The following is a 23,883-nucleotide window of genomic DNA, read 5'->3' as shown; positions in this document are numbered from 1 at the left end:
TGGCTTTATAAACTTAAGGAAATCGTTTAACTTCACTCAACCTCTATTCATTTATAAAATGGAAGTAATGTTCTTGGTTCATAATAGGAACATAATCAATTAATGTATAAAGCAGCATTTTTTGATTAGGAGTAGTATGGCTTTAGAGCCAGACTTGGTTGAGTAAATTCTGATGAGCTTTGTGTCCTTGGGCAGATCACCCCTAAGTGTCAGTTTCCTCACCTGTTTAACAGGGACAATACCATCCAAGTTTGTTGTGGAAATAGAAACACTAAAGATAAATGATCTGGCATTCAAATAATGGTTATTCTTATTCTGCTAACCAGCAGGGCCTGTTTGGCAGTGAGACGAGGCTTGAAGAGAAAGCAGACAGAACCAAAGGGCATTTCTTTAGAGATTCAAGCCTGTCTGTAGATGGAGGAAGGAAACAAGAAGCAAATGAGTAAAACCAAATGAATGATGTCCAGCAGATAGGAAGAGAGAATTTAGATCATTTGTTGTAGGATTATTCTTAGAAAAATAAAAATGGATATTTGGATATTGTTTCTTCTAAAAATGGGAAAGGGTAGGTGTTATGAGTTTAATTGCAGTGGTGATTAAGATGAGCTTAGTAACGAGAAAGGTCCACAGTGGTTTGATAGTAAATTATCTTAAACGGAATTTTTATTATTAAAGGGTCGTTATGAGGATTTAATGAGAACATACATAAAAATGCCTGACAACTTGTGTGGTAGCCAGTAGATCCTCAAATCATTTATTTTAGATTCCCTGAGGAGGTCCCATAATGCCAGAATTGTTTCTCTTTCTGGGTCCTCAATTGTACAATTTCTTGATTTCCCTGAAACCCTGTTTTTTATATTTGCTGTCTTGAAAAGCAATGCTGGAGCTAATCCCGTATTGAAGAAATTGCCAGTTTTCCCAAATCTCTGTATCCTCTTAATCCTAGATTTCTGCTCAAATAGGTGGTATCATAACTTCTGTATTTATCTACATACATTCATTTTTAATTTAGGGCCACACCCATGCCCTAAGGAGGTTCCCAGGCTAGGGTCAAATCCCAGCTCCAACTGCCCGCCTGCATAGCCACAGCAACGCCACATCCACAGCAACACAGGATCCAAGCCACGTCTGCCACCTACACCACAGCTCAGGGCAATGCTGGATCCTTAAACGCACTGAGCGGGGCCAGTGGGCCTCCTGGATACTAGTTGGGTTTGTTAATGCTGAGCCGCAACGGGAACTCCTTATCTACGTATATGTTCTGGTTGTAGTGAACATACAACTTTTTTTTTTTTTTTTTTTTTTTTGTCTTTTTGCCATTTCTTGGGCCGCTCCCGCGGCATATGGAGGTTCCCAGGCTAGGGGTCTAATCAGAGCCGTAGCTACCGGCCTACACCAGAGCCACAGCAACGTGGGATCCAAGCCGAATCTGCGACCTATACCGCAGCTCACAGCAACGCCGGATCATTAACCCACTGAGCAAGGCCAGGGATCGAACCTGCAACCTCATGGTTCCTAGTCGGATTCGTTAACCACTGTGCCACAATGGGAACTCCCATACAACTTGTTTTTTAGTTTAAGATAAATTATTTGTCATGTTTTGGCATAGCTGCCATTTTTTGTTTTGAACTTTAAGTATATTACCTTTTTTTAACCATTCTTTTTAATGGCTACAGTTAGCAATTACCTTCGACAAGGCTATGCCATAATTAACCATTTCCCAAGCACTAGATATTTAGATATTTGGCTTTTCATTAATAAATACTAGTTTTTGCTTTGAATCTAGAGAAAATATGCCCTAGAATAATTTTTTTTAGAAGAGTGCTATCTAGTAGCCCTTTCTATGATGATGGAAATGCTCTCTGTGCTGTCCAGCATGAACATTAGTCACTGTGACTACTGAGCACTTAAAATGGGTCTAATATAACTGAATTTTAATTTACATTTCAATAGTTACATGTGTTAGTTGGAAAGCACTGTTCTAGAAACAAATATGGAGGTCAGAGTATATAGTCAAGAGTGTCTCAGCTGTGATCTTAAGGTGGCCAGGGTGAGGGCTTACGGGATGGTACAGACCATACTTGGAAGAGCTCTGTGACAAAGAAAAGACCTCTGAAGCCAAAATGTTATGGTGAGTGGAATAAATTTTTAACTGTCGGACCAAAGGGCAGACTGCTGCTAAAGGAAAGTAAATATTTTAGAACCAGACGTGACTTCTCAGCAATTGGTTTCAAACTTTAACTTGAAACTGAGAAAATGTCTTCAGTTAAGGACCTTGCTGCAGTGCTACCTGGATGAGGACCACAGTATCAACATCACCTGTGTGATTATTGCCCCACCCTCAACCCCATGCTCAACCTACTGAGTCAGAATACCTAGGGTTAGGTCTTTTCCGAAGCCGCCAGTTTTTTCTTCTTGGTGCCACTGTTTAAGAGCTATTGCTATGGAGAACTTGAACACCTGGTTCCTACCATCTGGGAATTCCTGATCAAAGATTTCTAAATTCCCCTTCAAAATTTTCTAGAATATAAAACTAAATTTAGTTGTTCATCTCGCCAGCATCCAGCACACGTTCAGGTAATCACAAGTGCTCAACAAAGGTTTGCTAATAAGTTGACTATCCTCCATTATCCAGAAATACTACCATTCATCTGTATTATTCCCAGACGAGGGAACTGGAAGATTATTGCCACAAACAATATCGAGAACAAAACTTCAATAATGTAGCTTCTTGGTTTCCTTTGCTTTGACAAAAAGCATTACATAACGTGCGCGCGCTAGTTATGTGTGTGCCTAAGTTTGTACTGTCTTTAATGAACCAAAGGAAAGCCAGTAATTTCATTAAAGCTTTCCTGTGACTGAAAGGGCTTGGCCTGGAAAGGCCGTAAATGTTATAATCTGAGGGTGAGAGAGGAGGGGTAGGGGCAAATGATATAACTTGGTCTGAGTGCAGTTTTGAAAAGAAAGTGTTTAGCAGCAGGAAGGGTCCGCCCAGCCGCCGCCCTCTTCCCTTCCCCACTCTTAATGTGGAGCGAAGCACAGAAAATTGCTCATTTTATCTGAAGTTCATAAAATGTAACCAGGCGAGCTGTACTTTCACTTCCTAACTCTGGCAGCCCTGGGGAGCGGCGCCCGGCGACCCCCAAACCTCTAGGGCTCCCGCCCGCCCGCGGGGTCAAATTCCAGGCCCGCCTCGCGCCGGCCGCCCGGGAATGCGGAAGGGCCGTGGGACCCGCCGCGGACGGCGGGGGAGGAGGACGGGCTGCAGGGTCCCAACCGCGCCGCACCCGCTTCATACCGCGCGGGCGGTGGGACCCAACTGAAACCCAGCCCGGGGCCGGCGGCCCCAGCCCGATCCCCGGCGGACAAGGCAGACGCGATCCCCTCCCGCGCGAGAACTGTGAGGCATTCCCCCCCCTGGCAGAGTTGGATCCCGCCGCGCCTTCCGGTGCGCCTTCCGGTTCGCCTCCCGAGGCAGGAAGTGCCGGCGTCGCCGCTGTTGCTCCCGCAGTTCCTCCCGCAGCTCCGCACTCGTAGCCTCCGCTCGTTTCGCTCAGGAAGTCCGGGTTCTGGTTCTGGTATTTGGCCGCAGTGAGTGGCGCTCGCTCCCTCGCGCGACACCCCAGGGCCGCCCTTATCCCCCTCTCTTCCCGCCGCCCGACCCCGCCCCGAACGCCTGGGCGGGCGGGCGGGGGTTGCGGGACCCGTCCGGTGCGGCAGAGAGGTGGGCGAGGAGACCGTCAGATGCCGGACAGAACGTGGACTACGAGGGGTCGGGAGGCTCGGGCGAATGGAGCCGGGGCCGGGATCCGCCCTGTTGGCTGAGGCGGTGGTTCCCAGGCGCTGCGTCAGCGGGACGGCTTCACACACCTGGTGCCCCGCCCGCCTACGGCCCGCTCCCCATCTGCCTGGGCCGGGTTGGTTGGGCCAGCTGTCGAGCGCCTACTCGGTGCCTCACACAGTGCCCGGTGCTTTGCGGGGCGCAGGGGTCTGCTGGTGCACGGTTCCTGCCGGGGAGTGCGGAGTTGGTATAGGCCAAATGTAAAGATTTCTGTAGGACTCAGGATTCTTTGCAGCATCTTGTAAAGATTTAGTTCGTCTGTGCTGACGGCGGAAGACAACAGATAGAAAAAGAGTCATGACCTCATTGGAGGCCTTGGGCTTAGCCCTAAGAGGGAGAACTCTGTGGTAGGAGGTAACAAGACCGAAAGCTCAAAAGGTGGGACTTGTGTCGTGGGGAAGGAGACGGTGGGGAGACCAGCCTGAACGAACAGTATGTTAATGAATAATGGTTGGAAATATGTAGGAAAGTGGGACGTTTTCACGGATGTTTTGCAAACTTGATGGGAAATAAAAGAGTCGTTAGGTAGTCGTTTTAGATTCTTCACTAATGGAGTAATAGGAAGAAAGGCGTGTTGAGAGGATTAGTTTGGCAGCCTTTAAGATGGATCTGTAATGGGCCTTTGGTAAGAAAAAATCATAGCATTTTGGAAATCAAAAGAACCGTAAAGGTTATCTTTTGTTTTATAATTGAGGAGAGTGAAGCCCAGCGAGGTGAGATAATTTGCCCAAGGTCACTCACTTGGAGGGGGTTCCCATGGTGCCACCCATTTTCTCTAAGCATTAGGGGGACCCTCCTGGGGCTCATAGCTAAGTGCACAGCTTCTTGTTGGTTCAGGCACTGTTGAATGAGGCAACTTCTGTGAGGACTGTTTCAATCGATATTACTTATGCTTTCACGGGACTGAGTTTGGACCAGATAAATTGCAATATCTGAAGGACAGGTCCCCAAGTGAGGGTTGCTGGGGTTAGAAGACATGAAAGGGGGAGTTCCATCGTGGCTAAGTGGTTAACAAATATGACTAGCATCCATGAGGATGCACGTTCTATCCCTGGCCTTGCTCAGTGGGTTAAGGATCCAGTGTTGCTGTGGCTGTGGTGTAGGCTGGCACCTGGAACTGGGATTTGACCCCTCGCCTGAGAACCTCCATATGCCGCACGTGTGGCCACCCCCCCCCCCAAAATGAAAGGACTGGGAGCCCCTAAATGGAGCTTGTTGTCCTCTTCAGGATTCAAAGACAGCATATGTCTAGGGATGATATTCCTTGCCAGCAATTTTAGGATCTTCCTGCCTCGTTCTGCACTTTAGCTGTTGTGGCTTCTTTGTCATCCCCAACCAGCTATCCACATTTTCTACCTGGTGAAGAATTTCAGCTGCCTCCATGCGGGATGTTAGCAGCTAGTGGACAAACTATGGATCTAGACTTTTGGTCCTGCATCTGTGCATCTACCATTTTCTAGCTGTGCACCTGCAGGTGAATTATCCTCTTTGCACTAATTTTCTCATCTGAGAAACAGGGATAATAACAGTATCTGTCGAAAGTTGTTGTGAGGATTACCTACGTCAATACACATGAAATGCTTAGATCAGTGCCTAGCACATATTTAGCACTCAGTTATTGGCTTATTAGTACTCTTTGTTCTAGGTATAAACAAAGAGTGACTGGTAAGTTCTGTTAAGAATTGGGGTGGGAGGGTGTTCCCTGGTAGCTCAGCAGGTTAAGGATCTGGCATTGTTACTGCTGTGGTTCAGATCACTGCTGTGGCCAGGGTTTGAGCCTGGCCTGGGAACTTCTGCATGCCATGGGTGCAGCCAAACAAACAGACAAAACCAGGAATCTTTGCAGGGAAGAGTGCAGTGGAGTTTATGTTGAACCAAGGGTAGACCATAGAACAGCCATTTTTTGAGAATCGGATCCAGGACCTACCTTAGAGAGATCATGTGTATACATAATTCTGTTTGTGACCCAGAGAAGCATATATATCTGTTCATTTAACTAGTATTTAGCACCAGCCATGTGTGAGACACTCTATCTACTTGACTCTGCAATCCAAGGTAGAAATGCCATAAAAGTGTATATGTAAATAGCATAGGAATGAAATATGGGGCAGTAAAAAAAAAAAAAAAAGAATGAACCACTAGTAAATTCAGTGAGATACATGAATCTCAGAAAATGTATTGAGTGAAAGAAGTTGGACACAGAGTAAGCACTGTATTATAAGAAATTCTGTTTATAAAGAATAATATATAATAATAAATTCTGTATATAAGAAATTCAAAGAACGAATCTATGGTGATAGAAATCCAGTGTTTGCCTGTGGGAGAGGGCAACGGACTTGGATTGAATTTTGTGGAGTGGTGTTAATGTTTGTTACTTGATTGGGGTGGTGGTTACATGAGTGCACATCATTTTTAAGATCTGTACATTTCACCATATATAAATTTCACTGCAGTAAAACACAATGATAGGGGAGGGAGTAAAGAGGATGTAAAGTCTACTGACAGTTGTGACGATCATAAAATCCATAATTTAGAAACAACAACATGATAATGTATGTGGTAAATGTGCAAATACATATACCACGGGGATAGCTTAACTGGTATTAAGAGAAAAGCTGTAAAACTGAGTTTGGCTCTGTAAAAGATAATAGAATAATTTATGGAACCGATTATATGTTTGCCTAAATATGCAGTATAAAAGCAATAGTATGTTATTAAGTATGTCGGGTTAACCTTGTGGAGCATTTTAACTTGATCATATGCTAAATTCCCTGGATAATTGCTGTTTTCAGATTGTTGCTCACTTATCCAGTCATTTGATCTTCCTAATTAGCACAAACACTAGTCTTGACTACAGTAATGACCATGGGAATTCATGAAAAATTTCTGGAGATTCTAATAGTCCTTAGCAAAGATGAGACTTGAATCAGAAATGATCTTAGGAGTTCCCGTTGTGGCGCAGTGGTTAACGAACCGACTAGGAACCATGAGGTTGCCGGTTCCGTCCCTGGCCTTGCTCAGTGGGTTAACGATCCGGCGTAGCCGTGAGCTGTGGTGTAGGTTGCAGACGCGGCTCGGATCCTGCGTTGCTGTGGCTTTGGCGTAGGCCGGAGGCTACAGCTCCGATTCGACCCCTAGCCTGGGAACCTCCATCTGCCGCAGAAGCGGCCCTAGAAATGGCAAAAAGACAAAAAAAAAAAAAAAAAAGAAATGATCTTAGGTTTTAGCCAAGAGCTGCTGTCTGCTTTTTTTGGTGTTGCCACTCCCAGGCTTCACCTTGTGCCTCTGCTCACAAATCGGCCTTGCCAGAAGGGACCCTCTGAGCATCCTGCCCCTGGGCATCTGTACTGTACTTGAATTATCATCCCTTTGCTCGGGAAACCAGCTCCTTCTCCCTCCTCCAGTTACCTCATTTTTGAATGGTCACATCATACTAGCAGTTTTTCAACCAGCGCTTGAGGAAAGCACAGTCATTCAAGACAAACTTTGAAGGAAACTCCAACTAGGAAGCAAGAAGAACTAGCAAATCAGCATGGGAATCAGCTAAAAGACTGGGGTGGTGGTGATGGGAATGTTGAGGAAGGGATGACTGTTGCACTTAAAAGAGGAGCCCACAGAACTTGGAGAGGAGTTGAATAGAAGGAATTATAATTGCTAACCAGGAATAGAAATTTTTCCTATCCAGTGCACACTTGGCCATGGCCTCTTTTTGAGGTTTTAAAAATTCTTTGACTGTAATCCTGAAAGGCATTGGCCTATTAAATGTTAAAGACAGCAAGGAAACACAAGGACTTTATTAGTTTTCTGTCACTCTGTAACAGATTATTCTCACATTTAGCACCTTAAGAAAACAGTAAAGAGCTCTGAGGGTCAGGAACTTCAGGGCAGCTTAGCTGGGTGGTTCTGGTCAGGGTCTCAGGGGGTTGCAGTCATTTGAAGGAGGATCAGCCTCCAAGAAGACTGACTCACCTGGCTGACAAGTGGGTTCTGGCTTTGGCTGGAGGCCCCAGTTCCCTGCCACATAGACCTCTCCATAGGGTGCTATAGCCCTCATGACCCACTGCTGCCCCAGATTGAGTAATCCGAAAGCATGACAGAAAGTCACACGCCGTCATTTTCACAGTATCCTATTAGTTATAGAAAGAAGGCAGAATATGCCAACCCAAATATGACACTTTGGTACGAAGATCATGTTGAGCTGAAGGCAGTTGAGAAGAAGCAGGCATAAGAAAAGCTCTGCCCTTTCCCAGTGTGCCGAAGAGCAGGGCACACCTTTGCAAAGGTCTCCTTCCTTCCCCCTCTGCCAGGAAGGACAGAGGACTTTGGACTCTTAGCAGGCCCTAACTTAAACCTGCCTGAGAAGCCTTACCCTTGTTTATATTGTTTGTATCATTCCACAGCGTGCCTCTCCCCTTCACACACCTTTCCTCTTTTGGCTTCCGCTGAAGATGATATTTAAGCCAGCACTCTAAGCCACCTCTGAGGGCTGGATTTTCCCTGGCATACATGTTGATAAACTTCTGTTTTTCTTTTGGTAATCTGTTATTACAAGGTGTCAGCCAAGAACTCAGAACCACCGTCTAAGTGCTTAACTCTGGTTCCCAACCTTCACTGCACATTGGAATCACCTGGTATGTTTCTAAAATACCAAATCATGGGCTTCACCTGTAGACAGTCAGTTTCAGTTGTACTAGACTAGGACCTAGACATCACTTTTTTAAAACTTCCAGGGTGACTCTAAGGTGCAGCCAAGATTGAAACTAGAGGTTAACTGCTGTGAGAGCCATATTTACTTGCCGTATGGACTGGTGGACTTAGATACTTCATAGGCAGCTGACAGATATGCTCCATGAGCATCTTTCCCAGGCGTCCAATAAAGCCATATAGGCTGGATGGAGTTCATGAGCAATTTCTGCTTATTGATTATGATGCCCATGTTTTGATTTCCACGTCAGTATTGCAAGTGATTTTGCAGATACTTAGATTATGAACTAAGTATGTTGATGCCACAGCCACCTAAATACCAGTATCCTGTATCTTTGCCCTTCTTGTCACCTCTGGGCATAGTACATGTAACCTTTAGTTCACTCTATATCAGAAATTTGCAAAAATAATAAAAAAAATTTGAAGAGGAACTGGAGTTTTTTGTTGCTGTGAAGGCTTATTTAAAAAAAAAAAAAGGCTTATTCATTGCCATATATGCTGTGTTCTAAGTGGATACTTTCTGCAACTAAGGGTAGGGTTTCATGGAGCTTTTTTTCTTTAGCATTTATAGGTCAGGTATGAATTGACAGTGCTTGGTAAAGATTTCAAGCCTTTACCTATCATGTCAAACCAAGACCATAGCTGATAGGAAACATTGCCGCTTGATGAACCCAAACCAGGGCTGCAACATTGCACAGTTGCAGAGCGTGTCATTCATATTTTATTCTCTTCCCATTCCCCTATATACTTTAGTCTGTACATTGGTTTCCTCAGCATAGTTAGAATTTATTTGGAAACTCCGTTTGTCTAGAAATTAAATTCAGAGGAAAGTAGCTGCTCAGAAATCAATATTGGATTATATTGGTAGTATTGAAAGTTTAAGAAGTTACTTTCTGGTACACTTGCTAACTAGAAGAATTGTATGAAGTAAAGATTATATAGGTAAAAATCACCTTTAACAAATGAGGTTGAATTTCATCTGGCTCTGCCACCAGGTGACCTTGGGCAATTTGTTTAACTTCTTTGATATTCAGTTCCTTCGTGTGTAAAGCAGAGACATGTTAAATTTAGTGCACCCGACTGCCTGACAGTGAGTCACTCGACAGATGGCAGTAGCCATACATTGAGTAGACCTTTAGTTTTCTCTCTCTCTCTCTGATCCTCAGGCATTTGGGGGCTGGGAAAAGAGAAAACAAATACATGAGTTAAGAAACCATATGGTGCCTTGGGCACATACAAGTTGTTTGGTGATGCTGAAGGAAAAGTACAAGGCAGAGGATGGCTGGAGATCAGGCTGAAAGCTCATTCTAAAGCAGGAAAGGTGTGTGTGCCAGGCTTCAGAGCTTGTATTCTCTCCTGTCGGCAGTGGCGAGCCAAAGATGTCTCAAAAGGGAATGAGATGGTGATGTTTATGTTTTATACACCTCTGGCTGGAAAATAGAGGGTAGTTTAGAAGGGACCAGAAAGCAAGGAAATTGGTTAGTTGACGATAGAAAAATTCTACACAGGGATGGTAAGGTCCCAGCTTAGGGTGGTGGCAGAGGGAAGAGGAAATTGAGCCAATCTGATGAATGCAAGGCTTAGTTCCCTGGGGAGAAGGGTGAGTCGGGGATGACTCCTGGGTTTCTTGGTGAGTAAGTGATGTGCCATTAACTGACAGAAAATAGAAAGTTGAGAACGTTTAGGAGGGAAAGAATGAGTTTGGTTTCTAACATGTTGATTCTGAGCGTCTGTGGGCTACCAAATGAGGGCCTTTCACAAACACTACTGGATGTGTGAGGCCACAGCCCAAGGGAAGGGTCGGGCCAGGGGATACAGACGTGGGAGTCATAGGTGTTGTCGGAACAGGGAGAGTGGATGAGATCATCCCAGGAACACAGAGTGAAGAGAACTCAGTAAGTTATGGACTGGGAGAAGGCTGGGCATGCGAACGTCTAAGTGAGCGGAGAGAAAAGCCTCACGAGAAAGTTCAGGAGGGCCAGGCCTAGGGAAGGAGAACTGGGAGGAGGTTGGTGTCACCAAATTAAATCACACCAAGTCACAGCATTTGACTTCGGTCAGTCGTTCCAATGTGCTGTTTCTAAGAAGAGTCTCCCTTCTTAGATTCTTCCAGGTTGGAAAACTTGGGCTCTCTTTCCATTTGGGATAGCTCATTTCTATTGTTACAGTCCACCCAGGCCAAGAGTTGTTGAGGCCTGAAGAAAAGTGGGATTAAATGATGTCCAATATAGCAGAATGGTTCAAGGAGACTTAGATTGGATTTAGCAATGAAAGCGCTTGCAGTGGTGAGTGGGAAGTGAGAAAGTGCAAAAAGGCAAGATGATTTATCTCAGAAGGTAAGGAGAAAAAGGATGGTAGTTTCTTCAGGGGCCAGAATTCTCTCCAGATTGACTGTTTTGCTCCAACTTTGCTTCAGTTTTCAGCTAATGTTTTATTCTTCGTTGATATTTTATGTGTGCATGTGTGTACTTTTTATAGGTATGATATACAAATATAAATGTACACTGGTTTTAAATGAAGTACAAAGAAAAAATATTTTTTTAAAGAAATCATGGTGTTATTACATTGCCCTATAACACAGCTGTGTCTGCTGTGTTAAAGGTTTTGGTTGGGGGCTCAGATTGCTCACCGTATAATAATGGCTTTTCTAGCCTCACTGAGTTAACCTCCCCATTCTTTCCTACATGCACTTCCCCTAATAAAAATCCTTGAATCCATGTGTGTTTACTCCCATCTTGGCAGCAGCTTCTTGGAGAACTCCAGCCAAGCTTCAAAAATGTTTAAATATAATATACTTTTGGGTTAGCAAGGCACAATCGAAGGATCATTTTTTAAAAATAAAGGTTTTCTCTTTGGGAGGTTTTTCTAGATGACTCTGTTACAAATATAATTTGCTGATACTGATAGAACTAATTCTTGCCTTCAGATTTACGTTTATACCTACCTACTGAATCCTGAGGAAGTAGAATCAGAATTTTTAGCATGAGAAAGAATTTTAATCCAACAGTTTTGGAATGTGAGGAAGAATTAAAGCAGAGTCAAGTGCCTTGCTAGTGGGCCGCATTCTGTCTCTGATTTAATGTTCAAGATAACTAAGGTCACATAACAGCCTAAATTACAGGAAGAAGAAAATTAACATTTATTCAGGCCAAGTGTGTGGGGAGGGAAAGGAGTTGGAATGTTAGAATCAGGACTCCGAGGCTGCTGTACTTGAAAATTGCACCCCTGAGCTGAGCTTTCAAAACTTGAAGCTGGGATATTTGTTTAGATTCAAGAGAGAGAAGTAAACAATGGTTAAAAGTCCAAGACTGGGAGTTCCCGTTGTGGCGCAGTGGTTAACGAATCCGACTAGGAACCATGAGGTTGCGGGTTCGGTCCCTGCCCTTGCTCAGTGGGTTAACGATCCAGCGTTGCCGTGAGCTGTGGTGTAGGTTGCAGACGCAGCTCGGATCCTGCGTTGCTGTGGCTCTGGCGTAGGCCGGTGGCTACAGCTCCGATTCAACCCCTAGCCTGGGAACCTCCATATGCCGCGGGAGTGGCCCAAGAAATAGCAACAACAACAACAACGACAAAAGACAAAAAAAAAAAAAAAGTCGAAGACTGGATGTTCTGGAGACCCATGTCCAGGATTGTCTCGCTCAGCCTTGTCCCCACCAGTCGTCTGCTTTCACACCATGGAAATGCAGAGTTAGAGAGCCGTCCCCAAGGCCACCCTCATTTCTGACACCAGTTGCAAGTTTGGTGGCCCAAGACAACCCTCAGGTTCAGTAATTTGCTAGGACTCACACAGCTCTCTGAAAGCTGTTACTGTGGTTGTGGTTTATTACAGTCAAAGGATTCAGATTAAAATCAACCAAGGGTAGAGACACATGGTGCAGAGTCCAGGAGAGTTCCAGGTGCATGGTTTCCCGTGGGCCTCTCCAGGCCAGTGTTGACTCCTGGTAGTGCGGCGTGACTGTGAGCCTGGAGTATTCTTGCCTGGGGACCTCTCTCCGCCCTTCGTGGCCGTGGTTTTTATTGGCACTCTGTCCCGTAGATGCTGTCCGCTGCTCCTAGGCTGACTTCAGCCTCCCCTTCCCCCAGAGGCCAAGCTGAGGAACACTTGACCCAAAGCCCCCATGATAAATCACATCATTAGACTATCTGCTGTGACCCAAGACCCCAGATAGACCAGGCGGACACTCTAAGGACTTAGAGATTACCACCCAGGAGCTGAGGACAAAGGCCAGACCTCTCTTTGGGCAAAATTAAATTCTTCACCAGGGCATGGTTTTGTTTGGTTTTTTAACCTAGGTCATACATATCTCATAGGGCAGAGACATTGGATCAAAAAATTATTCTGGTGTCCATATATTTTCAAGGTTATATGTAGCTAGTATGGTGAAGCTGAGATTTTAACTCAGGGCTTTTCTAATTCTAAAGCCAGTCATATTTTTGTGTTGTATTTATTTACATCATTTTAAACTGCAAATAAAAAATGGAGTGAGAAATGTCCATTCTAGGGAGTTCCCATCATGGCTTAGTGGTAACGAACCAAACTAGTATCCAAGAGGACTTGGGTCTGATCCCTGGCCTCGCTCAGTGAGTTAAGGATCGTTGCCGTGAGCTATGGTATAGGTTGCAGATGTGGCTTGGATCCCACGTTGCTGTGGCTGTGGTGTTGAATGGCAGCTTTGGCTCCTATTTGACCCCTAGCCTGGGAACTTCCATATGCCATGGTTTGTGGCCCTAAAAAGCAAAAAGAAAAAGAAATGTCCATTCTATTTGACATTTAAATTGTTGGTGGCTTTCAGTAGAGTGTTAGAGGTTACCACTAAAGCCATGTTATAGAGAATGGAGGAGTATTTTAGGAAGATGAGAAAAAGGAAAGAATTGAGTATTAGACTATTGTTTTAAAAGTTTTGTCAAGGGAAAGGGGACATGAAGACAGAGCTACAGTGAATACAGGGTTAAAGCTGTTTTGATGATTTTTGTTTTTTGTTTTTTTAAGATGAGAGCCTTTTGAACATGTATCAGTGACCCTACTAGTCTCTGCCTACGTTATCTCATTTAATTCTCATTTGTATTACAGTAGATACTGTGTTTTGCTTAAAATTGAGGATCACGTAAACTTCCCTGGTTTTCCAACCATGTTTTGAAAAAAAAAAATAAGACTCAAGAGGTTATACAGTATTGATATAAAATGGAGTTAAAAGGTGTATCTGCTGCATAGGATTGTGAAGATTAAATGGGACAATCCATGTGAAAGATAACAGCTTTGGAAACCTTTCTCTACGGGTGCTCCCTGTGGTCAGAACAGTATAAGCACTTGGTAGTGAGCTGATATTACATGCTGTAAAACTAATTCCCACTTGATAAAAATGAGTTCCATGAAATTTGGGGGGAAGTTAGCTCAATAGTTTGTTTCTTCAAAACTGTTTTTTTCCCTAGCCATTTAATTATGACATTGGAAATGAAGTTTGTACCTATGTTTATTCCTATCCAAATAAAGTAAGAATTCCACATTAAGATATTTTTACTCACCAACTTTTAAGTTTTGTGAATTCTTTTTTTGCTTTATGTTTTATACATTTTGTTTTGCTTTATGTTTTTTCAACTCTAGAATTAAACTGCCACCATGTCGAGCAAAAAGGCAAAGACCAAGACCACCAAGAAGCGCCCCCAGCGCGCAACTTCCAATGTGTTTGCCATGTTTGACCAGTCACAGATTCAGGAGTTCAAGGAGGCCTTCAACATGATCGATCAGAACAGAGATGGTTTCATCGACAAGGAAGACTTGCATGACATGCTTGCTTCTCTAGGTAGACTTCTATATTCTTAATATGCCTCCTTCCCCCAAATAATCAGTTTTATGAGTTATTTTTCTGTGTGATGTGCAAATATTCCTCTCCTGGTCTCCAAGGACTATTGAGAGATGTTGAGTGGGAGGTGCCATACGGAGGCTTGGCCAGTCACACCAGGATAAGCCTGCAAAGGTGGGGGGGCCCAGCAGCCACTGTTTCCAGACAGGCTTCCGTTCTCATTAGCTAAATATGATAGGTTTATGAGGTGAAAAGCCAGGGGATTGCTAGGTGGCAAAAGACCAGAAGCTTAAATTAAAAGTGTGGCTAATAATATAGTTTACTTAGTAACAAAGGATGAGGACAAGTTACAGGATAGAGGTGACAGTAATAAGTGACCATCTCGGGGAGGAAGGGAACACAAAGAAAGGGGCTTTCACAATTTATAATTTTTTATGTAATTTAAGAACAAAAAATGTAAAGATATAAGGTTATTTATTTATGCAGTTTATTTAATTATATTTACAATATTGTATTAGTTTCAGGTGTACAGCTTCGGATTCTTTTCCATTGTAGGTTATTACAAGTTATTGAATATAGTTCCCTGTGCTATACAGTAAACCCTTGGGTTTTGGGGCGGGGGGGGTTTGTTTTTGTTTGTCTTTTTAGGGCCGCACCAGCAGCGTATGGAGGTTCCCAAGCTAGGGGTCCAATCTGAGCTTCAGCTGCCAGCCTACACCACAGCCACAGCAATGCCAGCTCCTTAACACTGAGCGAGGCCAGGGATCGAACCCTTGTCCTCTTGGATACTAGTGGGGTATTACTGCTTAGCCACGACAGGAACTTCAGTGAACCCTTGTTGTTTATCTATTTTAAATATAATGGTGTGTATCAATCTCATACTCCTATTATCGCTGCCCCTCCCTTTTCCCCTTTGGTAATCATAAGTTTGTTTTCTATGTCTGTGAGTCTGTTTTTATTTTGTAAATAAGTTGGTTTGTTTTTTGGTTTTTGGTTTTTTTTTTTAAGAGTCCACATATAAGTATCATATAGTATCTGCCTTTCTCTGCCTAACTGACTTAGTGTGATAATCTCTAGGTCCATCCGTGTTGCTGTACATGGCAGTATTTCGTTTGAAGATATAGGATTTTTAAAAATTTTTTAGGTTTTATTGAAGTACAGTTAACTTACAGTGTTGTGATCATTTCTGCTCTACAACAAAGTGATTCGGTTATACATGTATACACAGCCATTCTTTTTCAGGTTCTTTTCCCTTATAAATTATCACAGAATATTGGATAGAGTTCCCTGTGCTATATAGCAGGTCCTTGAAGGCCAGTCATTCCATATACCACAGGCTGCATGTGCCAATCCCAAACCCCCAGTCCATCCTCCCCTAAAATGTAAGATTTAAAGCGAACATAAACTGCCCTTTGTCATTTTCGATATGTGGGTATTACTTTATTATCCCTTATAGGATTTTGTTGTTTGTTTTGATCTTAAGGAAGGAAGAGAAAGTCCTCCTTGTCCTGCCTAAGTCTGCACTGACTTTATAGTTGGAAAAACGTCAAGCCTAGGGGTTCTCAGTCTGCCCAGAGATGGGCAGGGAAAGGGGCACAGGTCAAAGATGGCTCTCAGTTAGGCATTGCACTCGGGTGTTTTTGCTTTTCACCCTTAGCCAGAAAGGGCAGTTCAAGGGCCAGAGGGCAAAGAGAGAAGTTGCTACTTTTTTTTTTTTTTAAGTAACCACAACACGATTTTGTTCCTATATTTTATTTTTGTTTTTTTCTAACATTATTGTGAAATTTTTTAAGCTTATAAAAAGTCGAAGGAACAGTATAATGAACCAGCACACATCCTTTACCCAGACCCAAGTTGTTGACATTTTGCAGCATTTCCTTTTTTTAGAGTGAGTGTAGAGTTGAGATACTGATCTAACTTGCTGACTTGCGGATGGGGTGGATCCCAGCCTTTTCTTCACTCAGACTAGCTAACCAAGTGTACTTTGCGGGGCGGATCACTACTAAAGAAGGCCACTGAGGGAAACGGGGCTTAGTTGTATGACAAGAACCGAACACTCAAGCTTGTCCCTTGCTCATAGTAGATGATGCACAGTTAATTTTTGTTGGAGGAATAAATGACAGTAGAGTGAGAAACTGGCTTTGGTGCCTTCCTTTGTGGGGAACCCCTTACCTTTAAAGATACATATTTACCTTTCAAGTCAACAAATTATATTGGAACCTTGAATGGGTCTGTAGGTGCTTAGCCTAAACCAATTCATTTTAAATCCGTGAGGCTTTTTTGTGCTCATGTTCTCTTGACACCTTTGGGGTTTTTTTTTTGTTTGTTTTTTGTTTTTGTTTTGTCTTTTTGCCTTTTCTTGAGCCGCTCCCGTGGCATATGGAGGTTCTCAGGCTAGGGGTCAAATCGGAGCTGTAGCCACTGGCCTACACCAGAGCCACAGCAACATGGGATCCGAGCCAGGTCTTTGACCTACACCACAGCTCACGGCAACGCCAGATCCTTAACCCACCGAGCAAGGCCAGGGATCGAACCCACAACCTCATGGTTCCTAGTCATATTCGTTAACCACTGCGCCACGATGGGAACGCCTTTGGGTTATACTTTTTACCCAAAAAATTGCTGCAAGAGAGGGGCTGAATCTGGAGGTAGAAAAGAATGGGGAGATTAATTTGGGGCTCATTTTGTGTTAGTTTGTCGAATAGGTGGTATGAGTGAAGGTTGTGATGGCAGTAAGACAGATGTCAACTTGACATTTAAATTTCATCCAAATTCCCAGGAGTGAAACTTACATATGAACTGTTATTTTAGACTTGACTGTCATTAGCTCTGAGTCGGGTGTAATAGTGGGGTGCTTAACATATAGATGTTCTTTTAATGGAGAGTCACACAAACTTAATGTTGGAAGGCACCTTTCAGATACCAAGTTTAACCAGTCCATTTTACAGATGAAAGTAAACCCTAGACAATTGCTACCTTTTCCCAGGTCACACAGCTAGTGGCAGAACCTGGATTCAAACCCACTGTTCCAGGCCCTTTGTTCATTGCTGCTCTTCCTGTACTGTGTAAACCTCACAGATGCTGACAAAGAGGAGCCAGCCCTTTGTTACTCCCACCGTGTGGTTCCAGGGGGATTTCTTCCAACTTGCAGGGAAGGGTCAGGGACATTCCCTCACCACTGCACCAGAAGAGGGAGGGGTGTTCTCAGTTGGGACTGGGATTAAGGTTTCCATCTTGAACAGTGCTACGTGAGACTGCACTTCAGGATCATGACTAAACTGCATTTAGGGAGATGTTTGGCAACCGAATAGAATGTTGTTTAAACTGAGCTCCCAATTTTAAACCAACCTAATAGTTTTAGCTTAAAGGGCCAACTTATAAGTAAATTATTTGACCCAGACCAACTATAGGCAACTGTACCACAATTAGAAATATGAATATATAGGTTTTTAAAATAACTGGTAACAAAATGCTTGATGAGACTTCAATGTTATCACCATTCAAAATGTAACTGTGTGGCATTGCCTGGTTCCTAGTTTCATGTGTTTTTTATTTTTAATGAAAAAATGGTGAGGGAAAAGTTGCAGAGTACCAGGGAATGAAGACTGCTCAGTCTAAACCCAGGATGCATTTTTATAAAGGTATATCAAAGTTTTTTTTTTTATGTTGTCAAAAAACGTTTTTTTCAAATATTCTCTTTTCGTTTTTGTTTTTGGCTGCACCTGCTGCACATGGAAATTCCCAGGCCAGGGATTGAATCCAAGTTACAGCTGTGACCTGCCCTATACCTCTTGCAATGCCAGATCGTTAAGACCGGGCCAGGGGTGCAACCTGTGCCTCAGCAGTGACCTGAACCCCTGCAGTCAGGTCCTTAACCCACTGTGCCATAGCGGGAACTCCCAAATGTTCTTAATACAAGTTACTTGAAAAGCTAGTTTCATGCCATGATGATGTAACTTTTAAAAACACGTTGGGGAACGTAACGGTAACAAATTATGTATTGAAGTGAGGTCTTTGTTCTTAAATGTTAAACTGTGAAATTTTATAGGGAAGAACCCAACTGACGCATACCTCGACGCCATGATGAACGAGGCTCCGGGGCCCATTAACTTCACCATGTTCCTCACCATGTTTGGGGAGAAGTTAAATGGCACAGACCCAGAAGACGTCATCAGAAACGCTTTTGCTTGCTTTGACGAAGAAGCAACTGGTGAGTGCTCTCTGTTTATGCCCAGCCTCATTCCAGACCCTGTGAAACAGTTTATTGGAGATAAGAAAGCTTAGTAAAGTATAAATTTTAAAAAAATAAGTAAAGGGGAGTTCCCGTCCTGGCTCAGCAGAAATGAATCTGACTAGCATCCATGAGGAGGCAGGTTCAATCCCTGGCCTCACTTAGTGGGTTAAGGACCTGGTGTTGCCGTGAGCTGTGGTGTAGGTTGAAGATGTGGCTCAGATCTGATGTGGCTGTGGCTGTGGCATAGACCAGGGGCTACTGCTCCCATTCAACCCCCTAGCGTGGGAACCTCCATGTGCCGTGAGTGCGACCCTAAAAAGAAAAAAGAAGAAGAAGAAGAAAGGAAAACTATCCTTTACAGTGGGACAGTCTAACAGAAAATGGCTCGGCCACAGGCATGCAGGTCATAGCTACACAGTTTGTGCCATTGTTAATCTTTGAGTTTGGGTCTTAGTTTCCTAAAAACCAAAAGGAGAATTGTCTATTAAGTAGTGTTTCTTAGACAATAAAAAGTACTTCTGCAAGAGATTTTTATATCTGACCAAAAAGTATAGTTAACTAACTTGAACAAACAAAATTGTAGGTTTTTTCTCCTGTTATTTTAAAGTGTGTACAGAGAGCCTAGCTGTCCACCTAAAATTTTTCTCCCTCCTCTCATTGTCCCCTTTCCTTCTGCAATAATCTTCTGTCCAGCCACCCCCGTCACCTCCTCTCACACCCTGCATCTCCCTCCTACTTCCTCATTTCCACCTTTTAAAACTGTACCAACTTGCGCTGCACAGCAGGTCCTGGCAACACTGCCCTTTTTTTCTGGGTATCTGCCCTTTTTTTCTTCATACCTCTGAAAGACAAGGTTTTTTTTTCTCCCCTGGAAAACACCTGCTTCAAATTAATTTTGTAGGCGTATGGTCTACTAACTGAGCTATTAAAAGGATTTAGTCTAGGAGTTCCCGGCGAGGCTCAGGGGTTAATGAATCTGACTAGGAACCATGAGGTTGTGGGTTTGATCCCTGGCCTTGCTCAGTGGGTTAAGGATCTGGCGTGGCTGTGAGCTGTGGTGTAGGTCACAGATGCAGCTCGGAACCCATGTTGCTGTGGCTGTGGTGGCTACAGCTCCGATTCGACCCCTAGCCTGGGAACCTCCATAAGCCTTGGGAGCAGCCCAAGAAATGGCAAAAAGACAAATAAATAAATAAAAGGATTTAGTCTAAAGACTAACAGAGAATTCTAAACATAGTAGGAAAACAATGCTGTGGTTACAAGTTGCTTTATTTTGTTCACTTAACTATGTATGTCTCGAAATGTGTCATAAGACTGACCTAGTTGAGAACCGAATCATTAAAGTGCAGGTAAGTGTTCTTGACTCCCTTCTTTGCGCTTCTTCCAGGCACCATTCAGGAGGACTACCTGAGGGAGCTGCTGACCACGATGGGAGATCGGTTCACAGATGAGGAGGTGGATGAGCTGTACAGAGAAGCACCTATTGACAAAAAGGGGAACTTCAATTACATCGAGTTCACCCGCATCCTTAAGCATGGAGCGAAAGACAAAGACGACTGAAAAAACTTTAGCTAAGACCTTCTAATTACTTTGTGTTATTCCGTTTTATTTCCCAGACACTCCCCCCACCCCCTGTAGACCTGTTGCATGCAACTTAGTTTCACAGCTTTGCCTCTTTTTTTGATGTATTTATTCTAGACCTTTCTGCCACTTAGCACTTGTATAATCAGACTACAAATGGGGATGAGGTTGTAAATTGTATTGCAAAAGCGATTGCGAATAAAAATCAACAAATGTGAAAGCCCAGGAAAATATATCCGGTATTTCTGGTTTTGCTGGATTTTTACATTTTTATATAATAAAAATGCTATTTTGAAATAAAGATTATGCTGACTCATATGGAATATAATGAAAAGTTAGACAAATAACTGGTAGTTGTAGTCTTTTTTTAGATTTTTTCAATTCATATAATTCAGATTTCAGGGTAAAGCTTGACTTTTCGCATATATGAGACAGTGTTCTTCAGTACAAGTTGACATCATTATGCAGTAAAAACTATACCTAGTTTTTTCATGCTTCTATTAAGTCAGATGTTTAAACTATTGTGTGATAAATATATAGTGTGTATCTGAGAAAACTTCAACGTTTTATTGGTGTGAGTTAGAGAAGATGAGGCAGAATTCTAAATGGTTAATTATGGTAATTATTGAATTATTACCATATATAAAGCATTGCATGTAGACGACTTTCACTGAATATTCCCAGCAACCTTGTAAGGTAGATTGTGTGTGTGTGTGTGTGTGTGTTAGGGCCACACCTGCAGCATATGGAAGTTCCCAGACTAGGGGTCGAATCAGAGCTGTAGCTGCTAGTCTACACCACAGCCACAGCAGTGCCGGATCCTTAACCTGCCAAGTGGGACCAGGGATCAAACCCGCATCCTCATGGATACTAGTCAGGTTTATTTCCCCTGAGCCGCAAAGGGAACTCCATGAGGTAAATTTTTACTAGCCCTATATTTCAAGGGAAGAACTGAGCTGGGGGCATTAAGTGATTGATTCAGTCCCAATCAGTGAGAGCTGGGGTCCCAAGCCAGATGTCTAACTCCGGGGCATAGATGCTGGAACTACTCTACTGTCCCTGAAAAGCCCCAAATATGTAAAAGGTCAGGACATTTCCATTACATTCTAACAATTTCGTAGTCATTACTGAAATTTAAAATAATTTAACTGGGGGAAATTGGACAGGATTTCGGAGATTTCTAGCCAGCTAAAAAATAGAAGACAGAAGATGATAAGCAATGTAATAATGTTTCAAGGAAGTTCATGTAGTATCGAGTGAGACTGGGTAGAAGGCTTGAAAACCACACAGACAAGGCTGCTATAAGCTCTTTTAACATCCTCAAGGCCAAGCAGTATGAGAAATAGGAGGGAAAACCTTTTAAAAAAGGAAAACTCCATTAAGAAACAATTTCCCAATGTCTTTCAATACCTGTTCCTTCTTAAATGAGTCATATTGGTATTTTATCTGCTAAAAATGGATGCAATTGCATGTTTTAACATTGGCATTTTTGAGCTTGGTATGGGAGGCACATCCTGGTCACTTGCTATCACTTAATTTTTCTAGGCATCCTTTTCATCATCTTTAAAAAGCAGTTCCACTCCATGGCCTGGTACTCAAGAAGGGCTTCCAGGTTCATAAGAACTTTCACATTTACTACCTAATCCTCAGCGCACATGAGGTAAGTAGGGCAGGGTATGTTCCTGCTTGTTTTATGAGAGCTGAAGTTTAGAAAAGCCGAAGGACCTGTCCAAAGTCCCACAAGAACAGGAATCCACATCCAGCTCCCTTTTCTACCTCCAAGCTTAAAGTCACGTGCAGTGTCAATGCCAGAATCGCAGTGTGCAGAAGAAGAGGGGGAATGTACTGGGATAATCTGGACTATCATAAACCAAAACTTAACACTTGCTGTGTGCTGGGTCCTTCTCTATGTCAAGGTAACGGGGGGCAGGACAGACAAGGAGGTTGCCCTTCCTGGAGCTAAAGTACTCCAGTGAGAGAAGGATTAGGAAGGCATCTCTAAGTGCCCTAGAACACAGCGATGGCCTCCAAAACAAGAAGGGGTCCCCCGTATGGAGATCAGGACAGATTTTTCCACTCAAAGGGGACCCTCCTTCCAGCACACGCTACACAGGAGCCTTGGACATAAGGGTGAGAGAAGGACGGCGGGGTGGTGTTTGCTGCGTGTGGTCGAAGTGCAGAATCACAGGGCTTCTGGCAAGGAAGAAGTGTGGATTTTGTTGTAAAGAACTCAGCCTTGGAGTTCCTGTTTTGGCTCAGCGGATTATGAACCCAACTTGTATCCATGAGGATGTGGGTTTCATCCTGGGCCTCACTCAGTGGCTTAAGGATCTGACATTGCCACAAGATGTCCTGTAGGTGGCAGGTGTGGCTGTGGAGTAGGCCAGCAGTTACAGCTCCTGTTCAATCCCTACCCTGCATGTGTGGCGCTAAAAAAAAGCAAAACAAAAAAAACTCAACCTTGCTGCTGAGTATAGAATGGAGGGCAAGAGCAGCAGCAAGGCGACTTCCAGGTAGGGGCTGTCACGATGGTCCAGGCAAGACAAGAGGGTGGCTCTTCTTGTCCGACCTATTTGCCCTGTTCCAAACCAGCCTAGTCCCCTTGTCCTCTGGCATCATTTTAACTGTATTTATTTTTGCTCTGCTTAAAGGCAGATTTGAGAAGATTAGGAGACTGAAATAGTTTTCAGGGTTAAAAACAAGAAAAACTGTTTCTTGAATACCTTATGTTGACCTAGCATACATATCCCATCCCATTTTGCTTATAAAGAATTGTGGAATCCTTCAGCCATAAAAAGGAACAAAATAATGCCATTTGCAGCAACATGGATAGAGCTAGAGATTCTCATGCTAAATGAATTGTCAGAAAGAGACAAATACTATATGATATCACTCATATTGGAATCTAATATATGTCACAAACGAACCTTTTCACAGAAAAGAAACTCATGGTCTTAGAGTACAGACTTGTGGTTGCCGAGGGGGAGGGGGAGGGAGTGGGATGAACTAGGAATTTGGGATTAATAGATGCAAACTCTTGCCTTTGGAATAGATAAGCAATGAGATCCTACTGTATAGCACTGGGAACTATATCTAGTCACTTATGATAGAGCATGATAATGTGAGAAGAATGTATATATGTATGTGTGACTGGGTCACCTTGCTGTATAGTAGAAAATTGACAGAACACTGTAAACCAGCTATAATGGAAAAAATAAAAATCATTATTAAAAAAAAAGAGTTGTGAAATCTGGTATGTACCATAGGTGCTTCAGCTAGAACCTTCTTCCTCTCTGGTCCAATAAATATTAGTGATAATAATGAAAACTCTCTATTTTAATATCTTTCCTTTTTTGAGAACAACACAGTGATGATCTCAAATTGACAATTGATCCCTTAGCTAGTGCAGGTAAAATATGTGTATTTGTGATCAGAGTTAAAACTATATGAATGGTTGCTCTGTACTAAGCTTGTTACACTACTGGTCTTTGAGATAGTTTTTTTATTATTATTATCCTGTTCTACAGGTGAAGGACTAAGATGCAGAGAACTTCCCAACTTGCACAGTAGGAAGCAGTGGGGCCATAATTTTGAGTCCAGTCAATCAAGCTCCAGAACTTGCCCTCTCAGGAAAATAATTATTGGAAATAACACCACCTGTTTCTTACCATCATAGAGGAGTTTTAAAAGCATTCATTATTGCAAATGATCCTCAAAACTCT

At 43.1% G+C, this 23,883-nt stretch overlaps 2 protein-coding genes across 5 annotated transcripts; one reads left to right on the top strand and one right to left on the bottom strand.

The window, feature by feature from the left end:
- Positions 1 to 1,296: 1,296 nt before the first annotated feature.
- On the bottom strand, positions 1,297 to 4,140 carry LOC146402742 (uncharacterized). The gene is made up of 2 exons (XM_084959115.1): positions 3,959 to 4,140; positions 1,297 to 3,904 (listed from the first exon to the last, which is right to left on the bottom strand). The coding sequence occupies exons 1-2, from the start codon at positions 4,138 to 4,140 to the stop codon at positions 3,151 to 3,153; spliced, it is 936 nt and encodes a 311-aa protein (XP_084815241.1). The 3' UTR covers positions 1,297 to 3,150.
- On the top strand, positions 3,510 to 23,399 carry MRLC2 (myosin regulatory light chain 12B). Of its 4 annotated transcripts, none has more exons than XM_003127841.5 (4): positions 3,510 to 3,591; positions 14,148 to 14,346; positions 18,395 to 18,556; positions 19,968 to 23,399. In XM_003127841.5, the coding sequence occupies exons 2-4, from the start codon at positions 14,163 to 14,165 to the stop codon at positions 20,138 to 20,140; spliced, it is 519 nt and encodes a 172-aa protein (XP_003127889.1). In that variant the 5' UTR covers positions 3,510 to 3,591; positions 14,148 to 14,162; the 3' UTR covers positions 20,141 to 23,399. The 4 variants fall into 4 exon arrangements, with proteins under 4 accessions (XP_003127889.1, XP_020951792.1, XP_013854702.1 ...); XM_021096133.2 differs by having other exon boundaries at positions 3,510 to 3,829; XM_013999248.3 differs by having other exon boundaries at positions 3,510 to 5,315.
- Positions 23,400 to 23,883: the final 484 nt, after the last annotated feature.

The sequence above is a fragment of the Sus scrofa genome, chromosome 6 (genome assembly GCF_054392235.1).
Source record: "Sus scrofa isolate SSC_HxYL_T2T_F1_AM1 chromosome 6, Sscrofa_HxYL_maternal_Yorkshire_Landrace_v2.0, whole genome shotgun sequence".
In the NCBI taxonomy this organism is placed as follows: domain Eukaryota; kingdom Metazoa; phylum Chordata; class Mammalia; order Artiodactyla; family Suidae; genus Sus; species Sus scrofa.
The sequence above is the reverse complement of the archived record's forward strand: the minus strand, read 5'-3'. Positions and strand labels throughout refer to the sequence as shown.